This window comes from Diceros bicornis, chromosome 8 (assembly GCF_020826845.1).
Source record: "Diceros bicornis minor isolate mBicDic1 chromosome 8, mDicBic1.mat.cur, whole genome shotgun sequence".
Taxonomy (NCBI): Eukaryota; Metazoa; Chordata; class Mammalia; order Perissodactyla; family Rhinocerotidae; genus Diceros; species Diceros bicornis.
Genome location: NC_080747.1, coordinates 63,792,851 through 63,813,860, shown reverse-complemented (window position 1 = coordinate 63,813,860; position 21,010 = coordinate 63,792,851). Strand labels below are relative to the sequence as shown.

General features: G+C 41.3%; 1 protein-coding gene across 2 annotated transcripts in view; it reads right to left on the bottom strand.

Moving 5' to 3' along the window:
• Positions 1–21,010, bottom strand: part of ANXA3 (annexin A3) — a 59,657-nt gene extending 38,647 nt beyond the window's left edge. Inside the window, exons 1-3 of one of the 2 annotated variants that reach the window (XM_058547338.1) lie at positions 20,924–21,010; positions 17,882–17,937; positions 2,428–2,515 (exon numbers count right to left, since the gene is read on the bottom strand). In XM_058547338.1, coding sequence (XP_058403321.1) covers positions 2,428–2,515; positions 17,882–17,896 — 103 coding nt within the window. In that variant the 5' untranslated portion in view covers positions 17,897–17,937; positions 20,924–21,010. The remainder of the gene's footprint in view (positions 1–2,427; positions 2,516–17,881; positions 17,938–20,923) is intronic. The other variant, XM_058547339.1, reaches the window with a different exon arrangement.

Sequence of the window (21,010 nt, the reverse complement as noted above, 5' to 3'; positions counted from 1 at the left end):
TTACTCCTTACATTTTAACAAGTATCTGCATCTCTTGAATTTATCTTCTCTGCATGCCCTTTGCCACTGTGCCCTCATCATTTTTTTACACAGAAACTTCAACAGCTTCCTAACTTGACCCCCCCTATAATTCATACTGTATATTACAGCCTAAGTAAATACTTTTAAAATGCAATCTGATCATGTCAATCCCTTGGTTGAAATCTGAATGGCTGTCTGTAACCGTTAGGATGAAATTTAAGCCCCCTAGCTCATATACAAACTCATTAAGATCTAGCTCCTGCCTCATGTCTCTGTTCTAATTTTCCACGCATTCCCTGCATCTATATACCCCATACCCCTAGACTCCAGACATAACTAACTACCTGCTGTTACATGTAGTTTGTATGCCAGGCAGTTTCTCATCTCTTATTTTTGTGCATGCTCAAGACCAGGAACTAAACCAAGCTGCCTCATGGTTCAGAGACTGGATCTGACACATCCCTAACGCAAATACCATTATGACACCTGGCTCTGGGCTGAGAACACGTCAGGAGTGATGCTCACAAACAAAAACCTCCTTCTCAAAGAGGGCCTGTAAACCAAAATGTAAAAATTCGTGAAGAAACATAACGTTAAGAAAGAAAGACAAGCAATAGAATTTAAAGACCATTAATTCATTCAATTTGACATTAACCTCATGGAACAGTCCACTCAACACTGAGTATAAATGGGGAAATCAGAGATAAATGAAGAAATAACTTGCATGGAAAAAAAAAAATGAACCCCAAACAGGCAGAGATAAGATAACATTACACTGATATAAAACTCTAATAGTATATTTCACGGAACTCAACAAACTGACACTAAAATTCATAGGTGAAGGCAAAGAGTCAACAATAGCTCTTGCCCTACTAGATACTGTGTCATTATAAAATTATAATAGTAATTATGACAATGTAGTATTGAGACAGGGAGAGACCAATGGAATGTAAAAGAGAACAGAAAAATACAGAAACTTATAAGACAGAGGTGGCATTACAAATCAGTGTGACGAGGATGAACTCTTCAATAAATTGTGCTGGGACTGTTAAGTAGCCACATGAGATAAACTAAAATTAGATACCTTTAAATACCATGCACAGACATTAATTCTAGGTAGATTAAAGATCTCAATGTGAAAAATCAGATTGCAAAAATTTGGGGAGAAAATACAGGAGAATATCCTTATGAGCTCATTCTAGAAAAGATACAATAAGTAAAATCATAAAGAAAAATATTGTTAAACTTGATTTCACTAAAATCTAAAAGTTGTATGCAAAAAAATTACTATAGTCAATGTTAAAAGAAAACCACCGACTAGGAGAAGATATTTTCATGGCTTGTAATTAAAAAAAATGTTTTGTATCCAGAATTTATTAAAAAATATCTTGCCAATCATGAAGACAACTCAACTGAAAAATGGACAAAAGATATGAAGAAGTAATTAATGGAAGAGAAAGCAAATAAACAAGAAAGGATGCTTAAGTATCAGTAACAGGGGAAGGGGAGAAGGGAGGAGACAAACACAGAATGAGGTATAATTTTAGACCCACACAATTAGAAAAGATCAGAAGTATGACCTTAGCAAGCATTGGTGAGAATATGGAGCAATATATGAAGAGGTCTCATACATTGCTGGTAAGAATGCCATATTTGGCAATATTTCTAGTTAATTTGAAGATAAACATCCCCTTTGACCTAGAGATTCCAACTGTTGCATTCTAGAAAAATGCTAGCAAATGTGCACAATGGGACATAAGCAGGAATATTCAATGCAGCATTTTTATATTGTAATAGAAAAGAATTGTAGGCAATTTTATGTTCCACCAATATTCCCATTTTATGATATAGTAATTCAAATAGACTACTATACAGTTAAAATTAATGAACTAGAGCTAAACTTATCAACATGGATAAATCTCAAAAACATAATGTTAAGGGATAAAAAAAATTGCAGAAGAATGTACACAGTATGATTCCATTTTATACCGTTTGAGACCATGTAAAACAAAATGTACATACAGATGTAGCTATGGAATCAAAAGTTTCGTAGGAATAAACTCTAATTTAGGAAGGTGTTTATCTCTAGGGAAGGGGATGGGAATGAGATCCAGGAAGAATCAACATGGATGTACATGTAATGATTTATTATTATGACTATTATTATTGTTGTTGGTAGCAGTGATGGTGATGGTAGTTTTAGCATTAAGTAAATATGGCAAATATTAAGATTTAATAAAACTGGGTTCCCTATACTTTTCCTCATTATTTCACAACGTTTAAAAGTCCCTTACAATTTCTCCAATTGAGTAAGCCAACTTGGTCAAACTGAACCTATGCACTCTTAGACTGTAATTTTCCTGATTTGCTTCAACATTAAGAAAGGAATTGTAAAGCATTACTCACCAATCCCTCTGATTGCCTTACGAATTGCTTCAGCATCCACTGATGGGCTAAAGCCTGGATAATCTCTCACGGTCCCCCGTTGTCCAACCTAGAAGGAAATATTTGAAAATCCTACTAGTTCAAAATGACATCTTTGTTTATATTACACATGCATGTCCCCATGTGCATACTGGAAACATATAACAAACCCATAACTTGCACACCTTCCTATCACTTCAGGAGTGGTTCCCGAGTCTCCTGTCCCTAGACATGCAGGAGTACGACAGCTACCACACACACAATGAGGCCTCTCCTTTTTTTCTCTTGTGAAACAAATTAGAAATATAAAACATTCATTCTCTAGAGAAATGAAGTGTGTTAATCCTGGTCACTCTGAAAATATTTAGTTTAAAGTGGCATCTGCATGAAAGCAAGGAGAGGGAATTTCCTACATTCTCTTTGTTTTCAAGTGGTAATTCAAAGCTCTTCACTGCATCTCATACAGAAGTAATTGTGGTTTACAGACTTCAAGATGTTTTAATTAATGTTGACTATTGTCCTTGGGGAACCCTACAATAAAGGATCCATAAATGAAAACCCCATTAGGACTGTCTGTTCTTAAGCTTTGTTTAATGGATGTGCAACTGTGGCTGATGAATTCCCTTCTGAAAGCTCCAATGACATAAATCTTCAGGAATAGCATGGAAATGAAAAATGCCGTGATACTAATTTTAAACACATAAATCAGAAACAGAACAGTAAGCTGGGAAAGACCATCCTACAGACAGAATAAAATATCTTAAAATTGCTTAAGAGACTATAGAACAGCCACAAAGATGTTGAGAAAAATTCAAGTAAACACGTACTTACAGCATATGGTATTTCCTAACTCTTTGAATAAAAGTTTGTCTTTACAGTAATAATGTTTTCTTCCTAAACTGATTTTCCTATCCTGCTACTGAATAATAGTGGCTCCGTTATCTTGTGTTACTATGGCTTCATTTCGGCTCTCCTGAAGTGCTTAATATTTTCATGTAAAGATATTATCTTGTCACATTAAAGTGAATGGAAAATTAATGTTCTTCCACAGTAAAAAATGATGGTCTGTTGATTCAATAGATTAGATTGAACAATTTGTTTCAGTACAATCAAACATCATTTAATTTTAAAACATCCAAAATAAAGAGTTTTGATTCTAAGAAAGTAATTATAATGAGTTAGAAACTAGATGTGAATGTGCCTGATCTAACACCTGTAAGAAATCAATCGCTTCAACATAATCTTTGGAGAATTCTCTTCTCCAAGGCTTAATAAATATTTTATGGATTCACAGAGCCAATTGGCTTCATTTCAGTTCTATCCACCTACCAACTTTAGTGTTTATCTTAGGTGTCCACCTTCCACGTGTGGCATTTCAGAGGAACCACTACAATATTAGAGCATTTGAGTGCTTCATGCCCAGCACCGTGCTGGGTACTTTATATACGTTAATTGTAACCTGCATGACAGCCCTGATGAATGAGTAACAGTGACATATTTCACACACTAGACACCAAGGTGTAAGAAGATTGGAGGATTTGCTCAAGTCCACATAGCTAGTTAAGCAGCAGAATCTGAATTTGAATGCAGTCATGACCATTCCAGCCCATTCCTAGTCTTTCTTGAAATGTAGTCTCTGCACCACCCGGGGCGATTCTTCAAAATGCATATGCCCAAGCCCTGCCATAGACATACTGAATCATACTCTCTAAGAATGAAGTGTTAAGGTAGATGCTACATGTTTAAGAAGCTCCCCAGGTAATTCTGTGCCACACAGATATTTACATGGTTGCTTCTGAATACAAGAGGACAAAATTGTAGTCAGATTCTAACTATTTATGAATTACGAAAACCCAGGGTTTTCATTCTAGCTGTGACCTTTTCACTGCCCTCTACTACCTACACATCCAAATATGCTGAAATTCCAATGTGCAAAATTAGAGAAGAGTGAAATTCCAATCTGTTAAAACAACTTGCTACCTGGTAAGAATTAAACGGAGAACTACTCGTTTTCTTGAAAGAAAAAAACTACACACACCAACTTGAAAAATGGCATGGGGATTCTGAAGTGGAATCTTAGCGAAATCTTTCAAACTGCTTCAGTTATTTAAATGAGCAGTATTATTCATTTGATAGACTTGATTGTCCAGAACATTCAGAAATATTTACATGACTTACAAAAAAAAATTTTACCGTAAAAGAAATTAACAGAATCTTTTAAACTAATACATGCCAGGCAGTGAACCAAGTTCACTTATTTACCGACATCATTTTTAACACTTACAATGACCCTAACAAGGTGGATTTTATTATTTCCACTTAAAAATGGAAGAAACTTGATCTCAGAGAGATTATTTACTTAACATAACCCTGCTACTAAGGACAGCCCCAGAATTTGAACCCACTTCCTTGTGACTAAAATGCCCTGTGCTCTATACCACATGGTAATGCCTCAGGGGATTCCATATTAGGGGTTCTCAAAGTGTGGTTCCCGGATCAGTAGCATCAGCATCACTCGGAAACTTATTAGAAATGCAGATTCTCAGGCCCCACCCCTGTCTTACTGAATCAACAACTCTGGGGCTAAGACTCAGGATCTGTTTTAACAAGCCCTCCAAATGATTCTAATGCATGTTCAAGTTTGAGAACCACTGCACTGTTTCATTCTTAGATGCCCAGAAACCGAAACAAAAATGAGCAAACAAGTCATAGATTCTTTTATGGGTGTGGAAGAAGAATTTGATGATGAGCTCATTGTTTCAGGAATGTTGGCATTTTTACAGCCAAACAAAACTGCTTGCATCTCCTGCCTCACCGCAGGCTTAATTCCTTGACATTTTAGTTACTAATCAATACTTGACTTAGTTTATTTCCGCTAACCCTACGACCCTAACAAAGTGTCAGTGCTAGTGTAGGACATCGCATGAACACTTGGCAAAGCCTTTTTTTTCCCCCCAAAAATCATGCTTGATCAGATTTCCATCCACATCCCTTAAACACATTTAGTTGCTTTCTTTTTCTCAAACTTGACCTTCAGATGCCCCCAAAGGGAAAAGGATCCCAAAACCAGTTGGAAAATAAATCAAAGCAAGGAATGTCTAAATAAAGGGGGAAAACAACAGGAGTTCTTTACACTAATAACAATTGCTGCTACTAACTATGTGCCAAGAACTGTGCTAAGCACGTTTCCTGCATTAGCTCATTCAATCCTCATGACAAACTTACAAGGCAGATCTAATAAATGCTCTTCACAGATGATGAAACTGACCCTTAAGTAACTTGCCCAAGCTCACACAGCCAGCAAGTGGTCAGTCTCACCAGTCTTTGCTCCTAATTACTAGGCTAGGCTGCCTCTCACTTGATTCACCTTCTTCGTGTCAATATAATTTTCCCTGATCTTGTAAAATTATCCTTTGGTGGTCGGTCATGGCATGGGAGGCCCTAAAGCCATTGGTGTGGCCAAGCGGGGCCTGGGGAGCTGTCTGCTACTACCCCTGAGAGAGGCCAGTCTGTCCTTGACTCACAAAAGCCAGTCGTACCTCCTTCTTCATGCAAAGCTCACTGGGCTTGCAAGAAGTTAAACATTTATGTTCAGAAGAATGAATGAAAGAGAAAAACACAACGTGCCAATCCTGTTGACAAGAAACATATTTAAAGCCAAATGTTCCAGAGCAAGAATAGCAGCTGCTGCAGATACATTTGGAAGGTGAGGCAAAGCCAAATCACTCATCACTTCATAAAGCCCCGTGAAGGCCGTATCCAAAAATTAAGCTTTCAAATCAAAGCCTCATATAAACCTCCAGGACTCAGGAACTCTCAAAGAGCCAGAGAGAAATGATCGCTCTCTGCTCAATGTCAAAAGAGGCTGCTGGGTCATGAAGGTTTATGATAAAAGGAAAAACGGAATAGACTAAAAAAAATAAAAGCAATCAAAACTTTGGAAAATGTAAGACTTCTAGCTCAATTTTTCAAGTAAAAGGTGGTTTTCAAAACCAAAGAAAGTTTACTGTAAAAGGCCCTGAAAGGAAATATGGTCAAAAGAGGCGGGTGTTATGGGTTGAACTGTGTCCCCCCCAAAAAAAGATATGTTGAAGTCCTAACTCACAGTACTTCAGAATGTGACCCTATTTGGATATAAGGTTATTGCATGTCTAATTACTTAAGATGAGGTCATACCGGAGTAGGGTGGGCCCCTAATCCAATATCACTGGCGTCCTTAGAAGACAGCCGTGTGAACCCAGAGACTTACAGAGAGAAAGAGATGTGATTATGAAGGCAGAGCTTGGAGTTGTGCAGCTGCGAGCCAAGGAGCACCAAAGGTTGCCAGTCAACCACTAGAGGCGAAGAAAGAGTCCCCTCCAGGTTTCTGGGGAGAATGGCCCTGTCAACACCTTGATTTTGGCCTTCTAGCCTCCAGAATGGTGAGAGAATAAATTTATCTCGTTTTAAACCACCAAGTTTGTGGTACTTTGTTACAGCAGCCCCAAGAATCCAATACAGCAGGTAAGATGCCAGAGAAAAGGATTAGTGACCACTCTGGTCCTGCAGGGCAAATACTAGGGGCCTTGTCTCCTCCCACAGGCTGGCAGTAATCACTAGACAAACAGAAGGCTCCCCATCACCCCTGCAGGCTCTCTCCAGCCCAGGGGCAGCAAAGAGAAGCAGAGGATGGGGAAAGTAGGCATTGGTGCCTCACGGACGCCTGACTGAAGCGAGGCTGACACAATGGCTTTGTTTGCAATGCGACCAAGAGGTCCAAATGAGATGTTTGCATTTCTTCTTGTGCTCACTCAAATGAGAAAAGATTTGTACTGGCCAGTTTTTCTTTTCTAAATACAGTGATTTCATCAAGGGAGTGTCAAAGCAAGAGCTTTGGAATGTGATAACAGAGAAGGGTATTGGGCTGGAGTAGAAAGATGAACGTGATTCAGAAATTGGGGAAGATAGGGACAAACAAACAATTGGTGTTGTGGTTTTCATGAAACACAGATTATGATAAGGAGGAACCCTGATTCCTCAGAACCATGAGTTACTCATGGCTAACCCAGCCGTACCCCTGCCTTCTTTTGGCTCCTGGGCCTCACCCCCGGGGCATTCTTCCTGCCACTCCAGCTTACATTTATCCTCCCTTGTTGGCTCCTCCCCTTTGCCTGACCTCTACAGAGTAGGTACTTCTCAAATAGAAAGTCTCTGTCTCTTTTCTTTCCTTCTAATCCCGCTGTGGGTTATTTCCTCCACTGCCCCTGCTGTATGCAGACAACTCCCACACTTATATCTCCAGCCTAGACTTCTATATTTTGAACACTGGTCTTGTATATTCAATGTCTACTTGATGTGTCTGTTTTCATATCTCACATATCAACTCATTATTTCCTCCCAAGCTGATTTCTTCCCCCATGTAACACTTACATGGTGCCTACTTGTGTTTTACATGTATCTGCTCATTTAATCCTCAGAGCCACCCTATGAGGTTGGTACATAATGATCCCCATTTTACAGGGGAGAAGACTGAGGCACAGAGAGGTAAGAGACTTGCCCAAGGTCACACAGCTTGTCTGTGGCACAGCCAGGATTCGAATCCACGCAATCCAACTCCAGTCTCTGCGCTTGTCCCCAATTTGCTCTTCTCAATCTGCCCCCTCCCTCTAACCACCAACCACCAGAAACCCGGGAGCCTCCTTCGATTCCTTCACCTCTCTTTCCCTCCAAATCCAATCCATCAGCAAAACCTGTTGAGATTATCTCAAAAATATAATCTCATGCACTTCTCCTCCCCATCTTCTCTGCCCCAGTTGTTGTCCAAGTCACCATCATTGCTCCCCTGGACATGGACACATGCAGTAGTCTCCCCTCCCACTTCCCTCTGTTGTCCACCTCCAACTATTTCCCACAGAGCAGCCAAGGGATCTGTGAAAGATCTAAGTCAGGTCAAGGCATTTCCCTACTGAACACCCTTCTCTGACCTCCCATTGGACAGTGAACAAGGTCCAAACTCCTTGCATTGGTCCCCATGGCCCTGCATGGTTTGGCCCAACCTCCCTTGCCACCCTCACCTGGAGTCACTCTCCCCTTTGCCCACCACACTTCAGTTCTCTGAGGCTGGCTGACATATGTTGAATTCTTTCTCGTCTTCATGCCTTTGTTCATGCTGTTCTCTCCATCTGGAATGTTTTCCACCTTCAGTCCTCTGCTTAAAGGCCATCTTCTCTGACAGGCCTGCCTGGCCACTTGACCCAAGTGGGTCCTCTCCGATTAGTCTCCATCTCAGCAACCTTTACCCTTCAGGGCACTCGACATTCGGTAATATCTCTCGTTTATACCTGTGTCTCCACCTCCTCCAAAACAAAGTTCCAGAGGGCAAAGACCTTTTGTTTTACTCACTACAGTATATCCAGCTCCTAGTCCAGGGCTTAGTCTCCAGACAGGGGCCTAATAAATAACTGTGAATGAGTTTGCTGGCAGTAGGTGGAAGCAAGACAGTGACGTCCCAAGGTGTGGAATGACTCCAATGTCTCCACTAGACAATTGGCTGCCTGATGAAGTTGATTCCTTCGAATATCAATAGTCCCGAAATCAAAGTGACCACTGTATCCTGGGAGATTTGGGAGATGTTAGGAATATTTCAGTGACCACTTTCAGCACCGCGGGCTATTCCAGTCTTTCAAAGCTGGTTCCAGAAGCCCAGGTGGATGCCTGGTGCACCAGGGATGTTTCTGGTGATTTTATTATATCTTCCTTCCTGTCTATCCAAGGACTCAGGGTTTCTCCAACAAAGGCAGTGAACCCAGCTATCTGGACAGAGCCTGAAACATTGGGCCCTCAGAAAGTCTTTATCAACACAAACTTCTTTCTCAGAATAACTTTCATTATTTGTTTGAAGCAGATTATAAATCATTTATATTCATCTTCTTTTGAGTCATTTAGCACCAATATCTGAGGATTACATTTTTGTTCCACAATCAAAGTCAGGTTTAACTTCACCTAGCTAAGAGTTCTTGACCAAATTCTCCTCTTGGCTAAGGACCACAAAGAGTTGAAGACTAATGTGGCTATTCTGGCCACAGCCTCAGCTCTGTGCATATCTAACTTCATCTTCCGGGAGAGACACTTCCTTCTCAGGGACCTGCACTCTAACTGTGGAAGATATAGGGAACTTCCTCACTGAATAGGGAATCTGGCATCATCCACATCTTCTTAAATGGGTCCTTGGCTGGAGAATGGCAGCTGCTTTGGCAGGATGTTGGGACTGCGGTGGTGACACCTACTCTCCTCCCACTTCACTTATATGGGAATGGAAATCCACCCATGAGGGACCAAGATCAGGGACATTTACTGTTTGTAACATTCTAGGAAGAATATTTCTTCCATCGATGGCCAAAGTCATTAATGCTCATGTGACATGACAGCAAAATGCGTTGTTTTATGGGTTTTCTATGAGTATGTTTGGGAAGTGACAATCCTAACAATAAGTTGCTGCAGATTTAAGAATGCTTCCTGATGTAAAGTAAACCTAGATGATGGAAACTCCTCCAACAGTTCATGCAAAGGCTATTGGGACTATCAGGATTCTTTGTGGCCCTTGGAGGATCCTGAAGTAACAAAAAAGAGAATCGTAATGCCTCCATCAATCTCCTTGTCCCCCTCCTATCATTTCATGGTAGTCTTCTCATTGCTCTTCAAATACACATAGCCCATCTGCCTCAGAACTTTATGTCTGCTGTATCTTCTGCCTGGATACTCTTCCCCAAGCTCTTCTCCCAGCTCACAACCTCCCTCCAGGTTGACTTCTGCTCACATATCTGAGCAGAAAATAACACTGCCCATCAGTCTCATTATCCACCTCTGTTTTTCTCCAGAGTACTTAAAACTAGCTTTATATATGATACATTTATTTCTTTGTTTACTAGCTGTCTTCCCCAATAAAATCAGAGGCATGTAAGCTCCATGCTTTTTTGTTTCCCTTTCTCTGCTGTATCCCCAGAGCCTAAAACAGTGTCTGGCACATAATGGATGTTTAGTAAATACTTGTTGAAAAAGTGGATAAAAATGCTTTCTTGTTCTGGGTCTTGCATTCTTTGATAATTCTCAAATGCCACTACCAGACTTTTCAGAGCTCTACACCATATCTCAAAAACTTGACAAATGCGTTCTTCACCTTTTGTAAATCCTGTTCACATGGGGCTGTCACTACTCTTAGTTCAACATGCCTCCAGAACCTAGGTGAGGTATTTAATCAAACACAAATAGTTGAAAATGAAAGGAGCAAAGATCTGATAATGGAGTAAGGAGCAGACTTGAGAATTTTCTGCCCTTTTGACTTATTCTTTTTTAATTCATGTGAGATCTCTGTATTAATCTTGCTGCTCAGTACTCTAGAATACTTATTTTTTCTAACTGCTTTGCATCTACCAAAAAATACACTTTCAAGAGAATCAAATCATATATTCTCCCTTTTACATTCCTTGCTCTTGCTCTAAAACTTTTTCTCTTCCTCTTTGCGTCTGATTTACCAGGCTTCTTCAATGGCTACTCATTAGACTGGCAAACTACACTTTTTTATTATAATTAATTATGAAAGAGGGACCTTGCCTCCTTCGTGGTTAACCTTGAGTCAGGGAGTGGCAAAGAACAGCTCTGTAATGTTCATGCCATTCATTCCCAGGAAGTCATTCTCTTCTCACTCAGACGACACAGTATTTCTTTCCAGGCTTTGTCCTGAAACAAAGCTCTAACGTTTTGCTTTGAAATCCAGGTCTAACCAGTTTTTCAGTAACTTCCTGCAGAGGACCACTTGCATAACTGTCTGAGTGCCAATATTTACCTAAAGAAGCTTCAGGGAACATGGTCGAAAACACACACCAGACAGGAAGTTGCAATCATGTTGAGGAGTATCTCATTAGGCATGATGCCTGTTCTGCTTGGGATGTGAAAACTCCATTTCAATGAAAATAGTTATAAAGCCAGACCTTCCAGCCCTGAGATGCGGCAGACTGGAGGGAGAGCAGAGTAGGAGTCAGCACATCCACATGCTTGTAACACAGGTATTCTCCCCACATGCATTTTAAATTTGCACAGTCAGGAAGCACAAACACACCAGGAAAGAAAGGTCTAATGGGATGTCCTCACCAAACAAGAAATACGAACCTGGACACAGCTCTCACAAACTCCTGTACCCAGGATCAAGAGCATTCAAATGCTCCAGGCCAGTGTCATCCATGGGACAGCATTTGAAAGGCATTATCTTTCCCTAATTCACTCCCACATACAGGCACATTGCACTTTTCCCCCAGAGCCCTACCACTGGTGTCACTTCTCTGGGTTATACAGCATAAATGGGAATGTTGTGTCCTCATGTGTCAAACCGCACCAATCTTGTGCCCAGGAAAGAGAGGAAGGGTCAGGCGGAGAAGGGAAGCTGTGCTCTCTAATTCTCACCATGAACACATTATCTTGGATTAGTTTTTCCTATGAGCAATTTTCCACCCTAGATAAGCCCTTCCCCAACCTTTCCACTATCAAGAATCCTTTTTATTATTTCTTCTCCATGGACCCCACTTTTTGAGTGATTCTGCCTGCCAACCTATATTTGTTACAAAACATTAACTCATTTTCCCCAGTGATACTTATTATTAAAGATGTAACTTCTAATCAGAGCTTCTGATCGGCATAAAATAACCAGTGCCATAGTGGTGATATCATTTTGGTAAACAAATAAAGGAATATGATGTTTTAGAAACTATACAGCCTTGATGTGAGTTATATATGTGTGGTATAATAAAGAATATATCTGGTCTTTGTCCTGGGTTCCAGGCACAGAGCTTCAAAAACTGCTGGAATTTCCTGAGTGATAGCAGTGTCTTTATTATGCTAATGAGGTGACTCATGGTGCGCCCTAGTTAGCTGCAGGATCAGGAATGATGACTAAGAAGAACAGCAACATGATAGAGGGTTGGCACTTTGGGAGGGGAAGGGGCCTGGAGATTGAGTTCAGTCATGTGGCCAGTGATGTAATCAATCACACCTGTATAACGAAACCCCAGTAAAAGCTCTGGACACTGAGGCTCGGAGGAGCTCCCTGGCTGCCCAACACACTGATGTGCAGGGAGGGTGACACACCCTGACTCCATGAGGAGAGAGGGCATGGAAGTTCTGTGTCCAGGGCCCTTCCAGACCTTTCTCTATGTGTAGGCTTTATAACAAAACTGTAATCATAAATACAGCACTTTCAGTGAATTCTGCAGGTTGTTCTAGAGAATTACTGCACCTGAGAGGGTCACAGAAACCCTTAAATTTATAGCCCATTGGTCAGAAGAGCAGATGGCTCTGAGACTTGCAGCTGGTGTCCGAAGTGAGGGCTGAGCCCTTAAACCTGTGGAGAATTACATTGCAGTATACTCACTTGGAGTGGGAACAGAGATTACATGTTTTTAAATATATATAAATATCCCAACCCATAGACTGTACAACACCCAGAGTGAACTGTAATGTAAACTGTGGACTTGGGATGGTAATGATGTGTCCATATAGATTCATCATTGCAACAAATGTACCACTCTGGCGGGGGATGTTGATAACTGGGGAGGCTGTGCATGTGTGGGGTCAGGGGCTATGTGGGAAATCCCTCTACCTTCCCCTCAATTTTGCTGTGAACCTAAAATTTCTCTAAAAAAATAAAGTCATATACATATATATTCAGGAAAATATTGAAAATAGGAGTGGTCAGATAGAATCAATTAGGGGGAAATCCATCTGTTTCAGATGGCTCAGAGAAAATCATTCCAATGGGAAGGGGATGCTGTTGATTTATAATAAAATCAGGCCCAGGAAACAGGCAGAAGGTCCTTTACTAAAACAGTTGCAGGGATATTAATTAGCAAGGAATATATTTTTAGAAAAAAATTAATATACTGAAATGATAATGATTACAACTAACATTTACCGAGTGCTAGCTACATGCTTTTTACATGAAGTGGTTTAATGCTTACAAGCACTAATGATGTATGTACTATTATTATACCCATTTTACAGATGAGGTAACTGAGGTAGCAAGAGACTAAGTACTTAGCTCAAGGTCATATTCAAGAGCCTGCTTTTTAACCAATTAGAGAGTCACGAAAAGGAGCGCTGGCATTGCGGCTAGCCTGTCTTCATTCTGTTCCCACCAGAGCCCCCTGCACTAAGGTACTTGCTGCTTTCATTGTTCAACTAGCCTTTGGATGAACCCCTTCAAGACAAAGTTAGTAGACATCCTATTTATGTGAAGTTATATTTTTGTGAAACTTCTTTTATCCCTTGGTTCCAGAGTGGCTTTATGTTCCCCTTCCTCATTTTGCAAATTAGAGTTTGGAGTGGGGAAGGGAGAATGTACAGCAAGTCAGGATGTTATAACAGTTCCTGATGATTACAATGATTATGAGTTAATTTAGAAAAATTTTAGTAGCATAATAAAAATACTAATTTGAGGGTTCAAACAAATAGTAATTGCATTTATTATTATTCTGTAAAAGTAAGTTAGGAGTTGACCAAGGAGGAAAGAGCTCAGAATATCTGCATGAGAAAGCCAGCATTGTAGAAGGCACTACAGAAAAATACTGCATTGGTACCTCAATAAAAAGTCATGTTCCAAGACATCCTGATTTGTGGGTTGCCTGAGAGCTTGCTATGGACCTGAAAGGCAACATACGACAAGGGACCCTGAGTCCAAAGAGTACAAACTGATAAGATATCAGGCCCTTTTCCTGGGGGTAAGTACAGAACACCTGCCTGAACAGAAATATTCAAAATGTCCAAACAAAAGAAATAGCAATGCACTGTAGCGAGGTTGCAACACTCCTTCCTCCCTAGAACATACCGACCTAGGAAACCAGCTTTTCTCTCATCTTCAAGGGTAATGTACTGAAACTGCAACTCAAGTCTTCTCTCTTATCACTCAGTAAACTCACCACACACTGGCAACCACAAACTGATGTACCGTTTTGTAGAAAAGCATGGATTTGATTGCTCATTTGTGTTTGGGTGTGTAGGTGCTTTTGTGCATAAGAGGGAAAAAGAAAACAGATAAAACTTAGTGATAAGAATATTCACACAAATCTGAGGGTTTTTTTAATCATGGTAAAAAAGGCGTAACACAAAATTTACCACATTAACCATTTTTAAGTGTACAGTTAAGTAGTGGTGAGAATATCCACATTGTTGTGCAACAGATCTGCAGAACTTTTTCGTCCTGCAGAACTGAAACTCTATATATTAAGCAACAAATCTCCTTTTCTCCCCTCCCTTTTTTTTGCCCCTGGCAAATGCAATTCTACTTTCTGTCTCTATGAACTTGACTACTTTAGATACCTCATATAAATGGAATCACATAGTATTTTGTCTTTTTATGACTGGCTTATTTCACTTAGCATAATGTCCTTAAGGTTCATCTTTGTTGTAATATATGTCAGAATTTCCTTCCTTTTTAAGGTTGAATAATATTCCATTGTGTATAGAGACCACATTTTGTTTATCCATTTGTCTGCAGATGGACATGTGGGTTCCTTCCACGTCTTGGCTATTGTGAATAATACTGCTATGAACACAGGTGTGCAAATATCTCTTCGAGATCCTGCTTTCAATTCTTTTGAGTATTTACCCAGCACTGGAATAGCTGGATCATATGGTAGCTCTATTCTTAATTTTTTGAGGAACTGCCATACTGTTTTCCATAGTAGTTCTGAGTTGTGTTTAATATTTGCACTCAGAGATCTCATGCCTACATGTTAGTTCTTTAATTTGAGAAGAGGAGGAAAAGAAAAAAGAAAGAACGAGGCAGTTGGAGCCCCTCTCTGGCTAGGGCGTCTTTCTCCACTCGAGGCCTCTCCTCCCCTCAAGTACAGCTTCCCCTTTCTGGTCTGCTTCCGTCCTTTCTTTCCTGCTGCCCAATGCCGAAAGCCACGGTCCCCTGATGGCGCCATACTCCGAGCCAGAACAATGGCTCCCAAGTAAACGTCCATAGATAACCCTTGGACCCTGTGAATGTGTTATGGTACATGACAAAAGGGACTTTGCAGATGTAATTCCAGATCTTAAAATAAGGGAAATTATCTTGAATTATCTAGGTGGGCCCAATCTAATCATGTACATACTTAAAAGCAGAGCACTGTCTCCAGCCGAAGGAAGAAGAGGATGGCAGAAGAGAGCTGCCCCAGAAGGGAAAGCCAGAGACACAGCAAACGTGAGGAGGATACGATGCACTGTTGCTGGTTTGAGATGTGAGCGGCCACGCACAAGGACTGGCAGAGGCCTCTAGGAGACAAGCACAGTCCCCGCTGACAGCCAGCCAGGAACTCAGTCTCACAAACACAAGGAACCAAATTTTGCCAACAACCTAAATATGCTCAGAGGTGGATTTTTCTCAAAGTCTCCAGAAAGGAACACAGCCAACTCCTTGATTTTAGTGGCGTGAGACCCATTTCAGGCTTCTAACACATAGAACTGTGAGCTAATAAATGGGTGTTGTTTTAAGCTGCTGAATTGGTGGTAATTGGTTATGGTGGCAATAGGAAACTAACACACCCTCTCACACTCACTTGGCTCTCTCCCAGTGCTTCAGGAATGTAAGCCTGACCAACTAACTCCATGTCAATATACTAATGGACAACGGCGAGAGGGAGACTAATTTTTTTTTTAACACCAGCATTTTGGAGAGATGCTTTTTTTCATCTGACTACTAGACGTCCATAACGGCAGCAGGAATTTCAGACCTGGAAAGAGGGGAGAAGAGCCTCCTGGCCAGCGGTAAGGGAATAATTTGGGGCCAAAGCCTTGCAAACAGCCACCTCCTACCGACACCACCCATACCAAGGGCTGGTCACATCTCCATACAAGCTGTTCTTTACACCTCCCTGGCCCTTACTTATACAATATAATATATGTTCCTCGTTAAAAAAAAATCAGAGCACAGTCTTTACGTATATATATGTTTCTTTTTTTAAACAGACTCACTCTGTATACATGATTCCGTATCCTGAGTGTTTCATTGATTAATATATCTTTGGACATTTTCTTATGTCAGTATATATAGAGCTGATCCACTTTATCCTCATTCTTTTTTTGGGGAGGCAGGAAGATTAGCTCTGAGCTAACATCTGTGCCCATCTTCATCTATTTCATATGTGGGATGCCTGCCACAGCATGGCTTGACAAGCGGTGCATAGGTCCCCACTCAGGATCAGAACCCTCAAACCCCGGGCCGCCAAAGCGGATGGCGCCAACTGAACCACTACACCATCGAGCCAGCCCCTAGCTTCTTTCTTTTTAATGATCACATAAAAATGATTATGTTACAAATGGGTTATTTATTAATTTTATACCCCACGGATGGCCTTTATGCAGTCTGCATATTTTCACTAATACAAATGAATGTCCTTAGGCCCATATTTTTATGCAAGTATATCTGTATGCTAAATACCCAGAAGTAGAATTAGTGGGTATAAGGGGGTGGGCATTTAAACATTGATAGATATTGCCAAAATACCATCCAAAAGTGTGCCAGGTTTATTCTCCCATGAACAGAGGATGACAGCATCTGTCTGACACACATCCTCTGCAAAACTGGTCTTACTACATTTTTTTCATCTTTATCAATTTCTTAAGTAGAAAATGGTTTCTCATTGTGTTAATTACATTTCTTTAATTCTCAGTGAGGTGCGGCATCTTTTCATAAGTTTATTGAACATTTATAATTCTTCTCATGTCCTATTCATGTCCCTTGCAAATTTTTCCATCAAGTTCATTTCTCTTATTCAAGTTATTTGTATGTTAAGGAATGGCCTTTTGTCTGATGTGCTGTAAATATTTTCCCCTGTGGGTTGTCTTCTGACTCTACTAATAGTATTGTTTGCTGTCATGAATTATAAATTTATATGTAGTTAAGTAGATCAATATTCTTCTTTTAGGCTTTTGGTTTGTGTCATGGTTGTAAGCATCTTCCCCATCCCAAGATTATTTTTAAAATTCACCCATATTCCATCTCTTTCCTTTCAGCATTTTATGCATCTGAAATTTATTTTAATGTGAGAAGGGAGAAGGAATACAGATTTAATTTTTTCCCAAACGGCTAGAAGTTTTCCTAACATTATTTGTTGAATAAGCCATCTTTTCTTCTCTGATAGTAAATGTCATCTTCATCCTATAAAAAATTCCCAAATCATATAGTAAAATTTATTCTCTGTTACTGCCCTCTATGCTTTGGTGTCATCACAAATTATTTTAACCATGTACCTTTCCATTTTTATTTTTTATTATTTTTAGACATCCTCTAGCTTTTTTGGCATGTTAATGTTTTCTGATGGACCTTTTTATCAATTTTGAAAAATTTTTTCTTGCCATTTTGATTTTCTGTATTTTGATTTGACTCAGATACGTTCTTGTGTATGAAGGCTTGGTTTTTACTTACCCAGAGAGATGCCATGGTGTTCCACCTTTGCCTTGACTTGAGATCACACTAACCTACTAAAAGAAGAAATTACCAAACGGTAATATCTGTGATTCAGAACACAACAATCTCAGACCAACCCTTAATCTTTCATCTAGAAAACAGAAGTCAACATTCAAAGAGAAACTGTCCTAGGAAGAGGATGTGTTTCTAACCTCTAGTACCCCGTTTGCTAAACAATATTTGCTGAGCACCTGCAATATACAAGGGACTGTGCTGGACTTGTGACGGGCTCAAAACAAGAAAGAAAAAGGTCTCAGTAGGTAAGGGGCTTACAAATACGTTTCCCGGAAAGCCAATTTTTGACTCATTGAAAATCCAGTAGAACTATGCTGATTGCTGACTTCTTTTAACCAGAACAGACTACCATCATAGGGAACAAACAACAAAACACAGGAAATTGTCCCCACTCCTTAACAGAAATTTTAGCTGGCTTCAATTTGATTCCTTGCGTTTGACTGTGAAACCTCCGCTTACATTTTACAAGGCTCCAAGCCTGCAGCCTGTTATACACAGACACGCTTCTTCTTTAAGAAGATGGTCCAGTCCTTGGTAGGGCCCAGAGGTGAAACGTGCAATTCTTTGATGGAGCCCTGACTGGGAACTAGGCACACTTTCCATAAGCAGATATTATTCAAACATGCTGGCATATCTCCAGGTTTGATTTAGAAATGCAAGTTGCTCCCACCCACCCTGGGAACAAAATATTCTAAAAATTCAATGATAGCCCCAGAGCAAAGTTCAACAGGAAATTACACTGTTAGCCCCTGGAAATATTTAGCCCTGATTTTCTCAGACTCTCTTAGCCTGGGGCAGTCGGCTCTCTAGTTAGAGTCTAACACTACATCCCTCTATATACACAGTGGATACAAGGTATCACTAGTTCTGGTTTTGCGTTTTAAAGCTAGGTACAATTTCTTTGAGCCTCAGTTTCCTCCTCTGTAAAAAGAGAAGAGGTCTGTCTCTGGCATTAAATGTAATAATACGTATAATAATATCAGCTAGTGTCTTGAGTTCTTATTATGTGCCAGGTAGTATTAAAAACACTAGAAGGTCAGTTCTACAAGACTAGAGATTTTTATCATGTTTGTTCACTGGAGAATAGAAGGTACAAAAAAAATACTTATAGAATGAGTGATTTAACATAAGCGTCACAATAATCTAGGGAGCTAAGTATCCTTAATAACACCTGCACTTTGCATATGAGGAAGCTAGGGCACAGAGAGGCACAATAATGTTCCAGTCGCACAGAGTGAGTGTCCGCCTACCAAATCTAAGCAGCCATACTCCAAAGGTATGAATTTAACCCCCAGGCTTCTGCCTTACCCAAGCGCCTGGCCACACATCCTCAAAGCTGATGTGCACTATGTGTTGATCCAGTATAATTTGTAAATTATTACTGATTTAAGTTTTAAGAAGTAAAGAATTACTCCACAGTGGAGGCCAAATGACCTAACGATAGAACTTGAAACATCCATTTCTGAAAGGACTAATTCCTTTCCTTTCCTTCCTCCTGCATCCCTTTTCTCAACAGATTTCTCTATACAACCACTTGGCTCTGGGAACGAGGTTCTGGTTTTCTTTACCTCTTTGAATTTCCCTTCCCATCAGTTTGAAGTTTTCTGCCTTCATGAAAGCCAATGGCGATATCTTTATAGAACAACGTTTTAATGAGTTACGTTTTTTATGATGTTGATTTTTAAAAAGTTGCAAATGTAGCTCTCCCTTAGGGCAGAGTCTTGTTGTCTGTGTAGAACACAAATTCCTGGAAAGAATTTAGCTCCAGAGGTGTAACTTCTTAGCAGCAGCCAGAGGGGCCTCCAGAAACTCCTAGATCCGGTGTGTAGGGCCTGGGCCTTACTTGCTCAGCAAAAGCCCACAAGCCCATTGCAACGATGCGTCTTTCTGGCTCCCTTCCGGGCAGGACGCCCGGCTGCCGGGATTTGCAACAATCCAGGGCCCGGCCAGGCCGGATCTTACCTTATCTCACTTAAAGAGCATCACATCTTAAAGGGACACAGCCCCTCCACGTGAACTACGGTTCCTGGGAATGCTGGTTGTACCAGGGACGGCCCTTCTTGGCAAGCATATAGCCTTTGTGTCTCCTGCCTATATAAGCAACCCCCTCCCCGCCCGCGGTTGCGGGTGCACGCTGCTGTCCAGCCGGCCGCCATTGGACCTCCCTGTAAGTAACTCCCAATAAACCTCTGTGTCTCCTTGGCCGTCTCGGGGTCTTTTCTTCGGTCTCTCCGCAGACTATCCCACACTGCTCACCCAAGTGGACGTGCGGCCAGACACGGTGGGAACTACCATTTCCTACATATGGTCATCATTTGCAATCAAGTACTCAGATCCCTGCTGACTCAACGCCAGGGGAATGATTCACGTCTAGTGAATCGGACTCTGTTGCAATCAAAGAAAAAGGTGAGTCTTTTCAAGGAAAAGCAAAATTCTCGGACTCCCAACGCCCAATATTTAAATTCACTATTCTTCTACCGCCTAAAAAAAATTAAGTGAAATAAAATTAATTGCCGATGTGAGGAGGAGAACGTGCTCACAAGGATGGGTGGGGTTCCAAGTCCTTGGAACCGAGCTCGGAGCCAGCCCATCCCGAGACGCCAGGGACCCAGTGGACCATTGCGACTCCCTGCTCTTTTTCTGTCCATAGACCTTTAGGATTGAGGAGGCGGAGATGGCTAGCTGGATCCCTACGCTGCTAGCTGTGATGAAAAGTGGAGGGTCTGGGGCTCCCGGGGAGCTGGGTGTCAGCCAGCGCCGCCCCCCCCAACCATAGCTGGGCGACTCTTCCAGGGCACGGCACTTTAGCTCCCCTGGGCCTCAGTTTCCTCGATTCTGAAATGGGGGACGTGGATTCTATGCCCGCTGAGGTCCCTCGGGCCCTGACCGGCACAGCTGGGTTGGTGTACGGCGCGGGCGCCATTCCGGCCCCGCCCGGGGACTGAGCCGCGCTCGCGGGGAGTGGGCGAGGCGCGCCGAACTTACCCCAGAGTGCGGCCGCGGGGAACGCGTGTGCGGGAGAGGCCCGAGCGAGGGTGCGCGCCCCGGACGCTGGTGCTCCGGTGCCTGGCC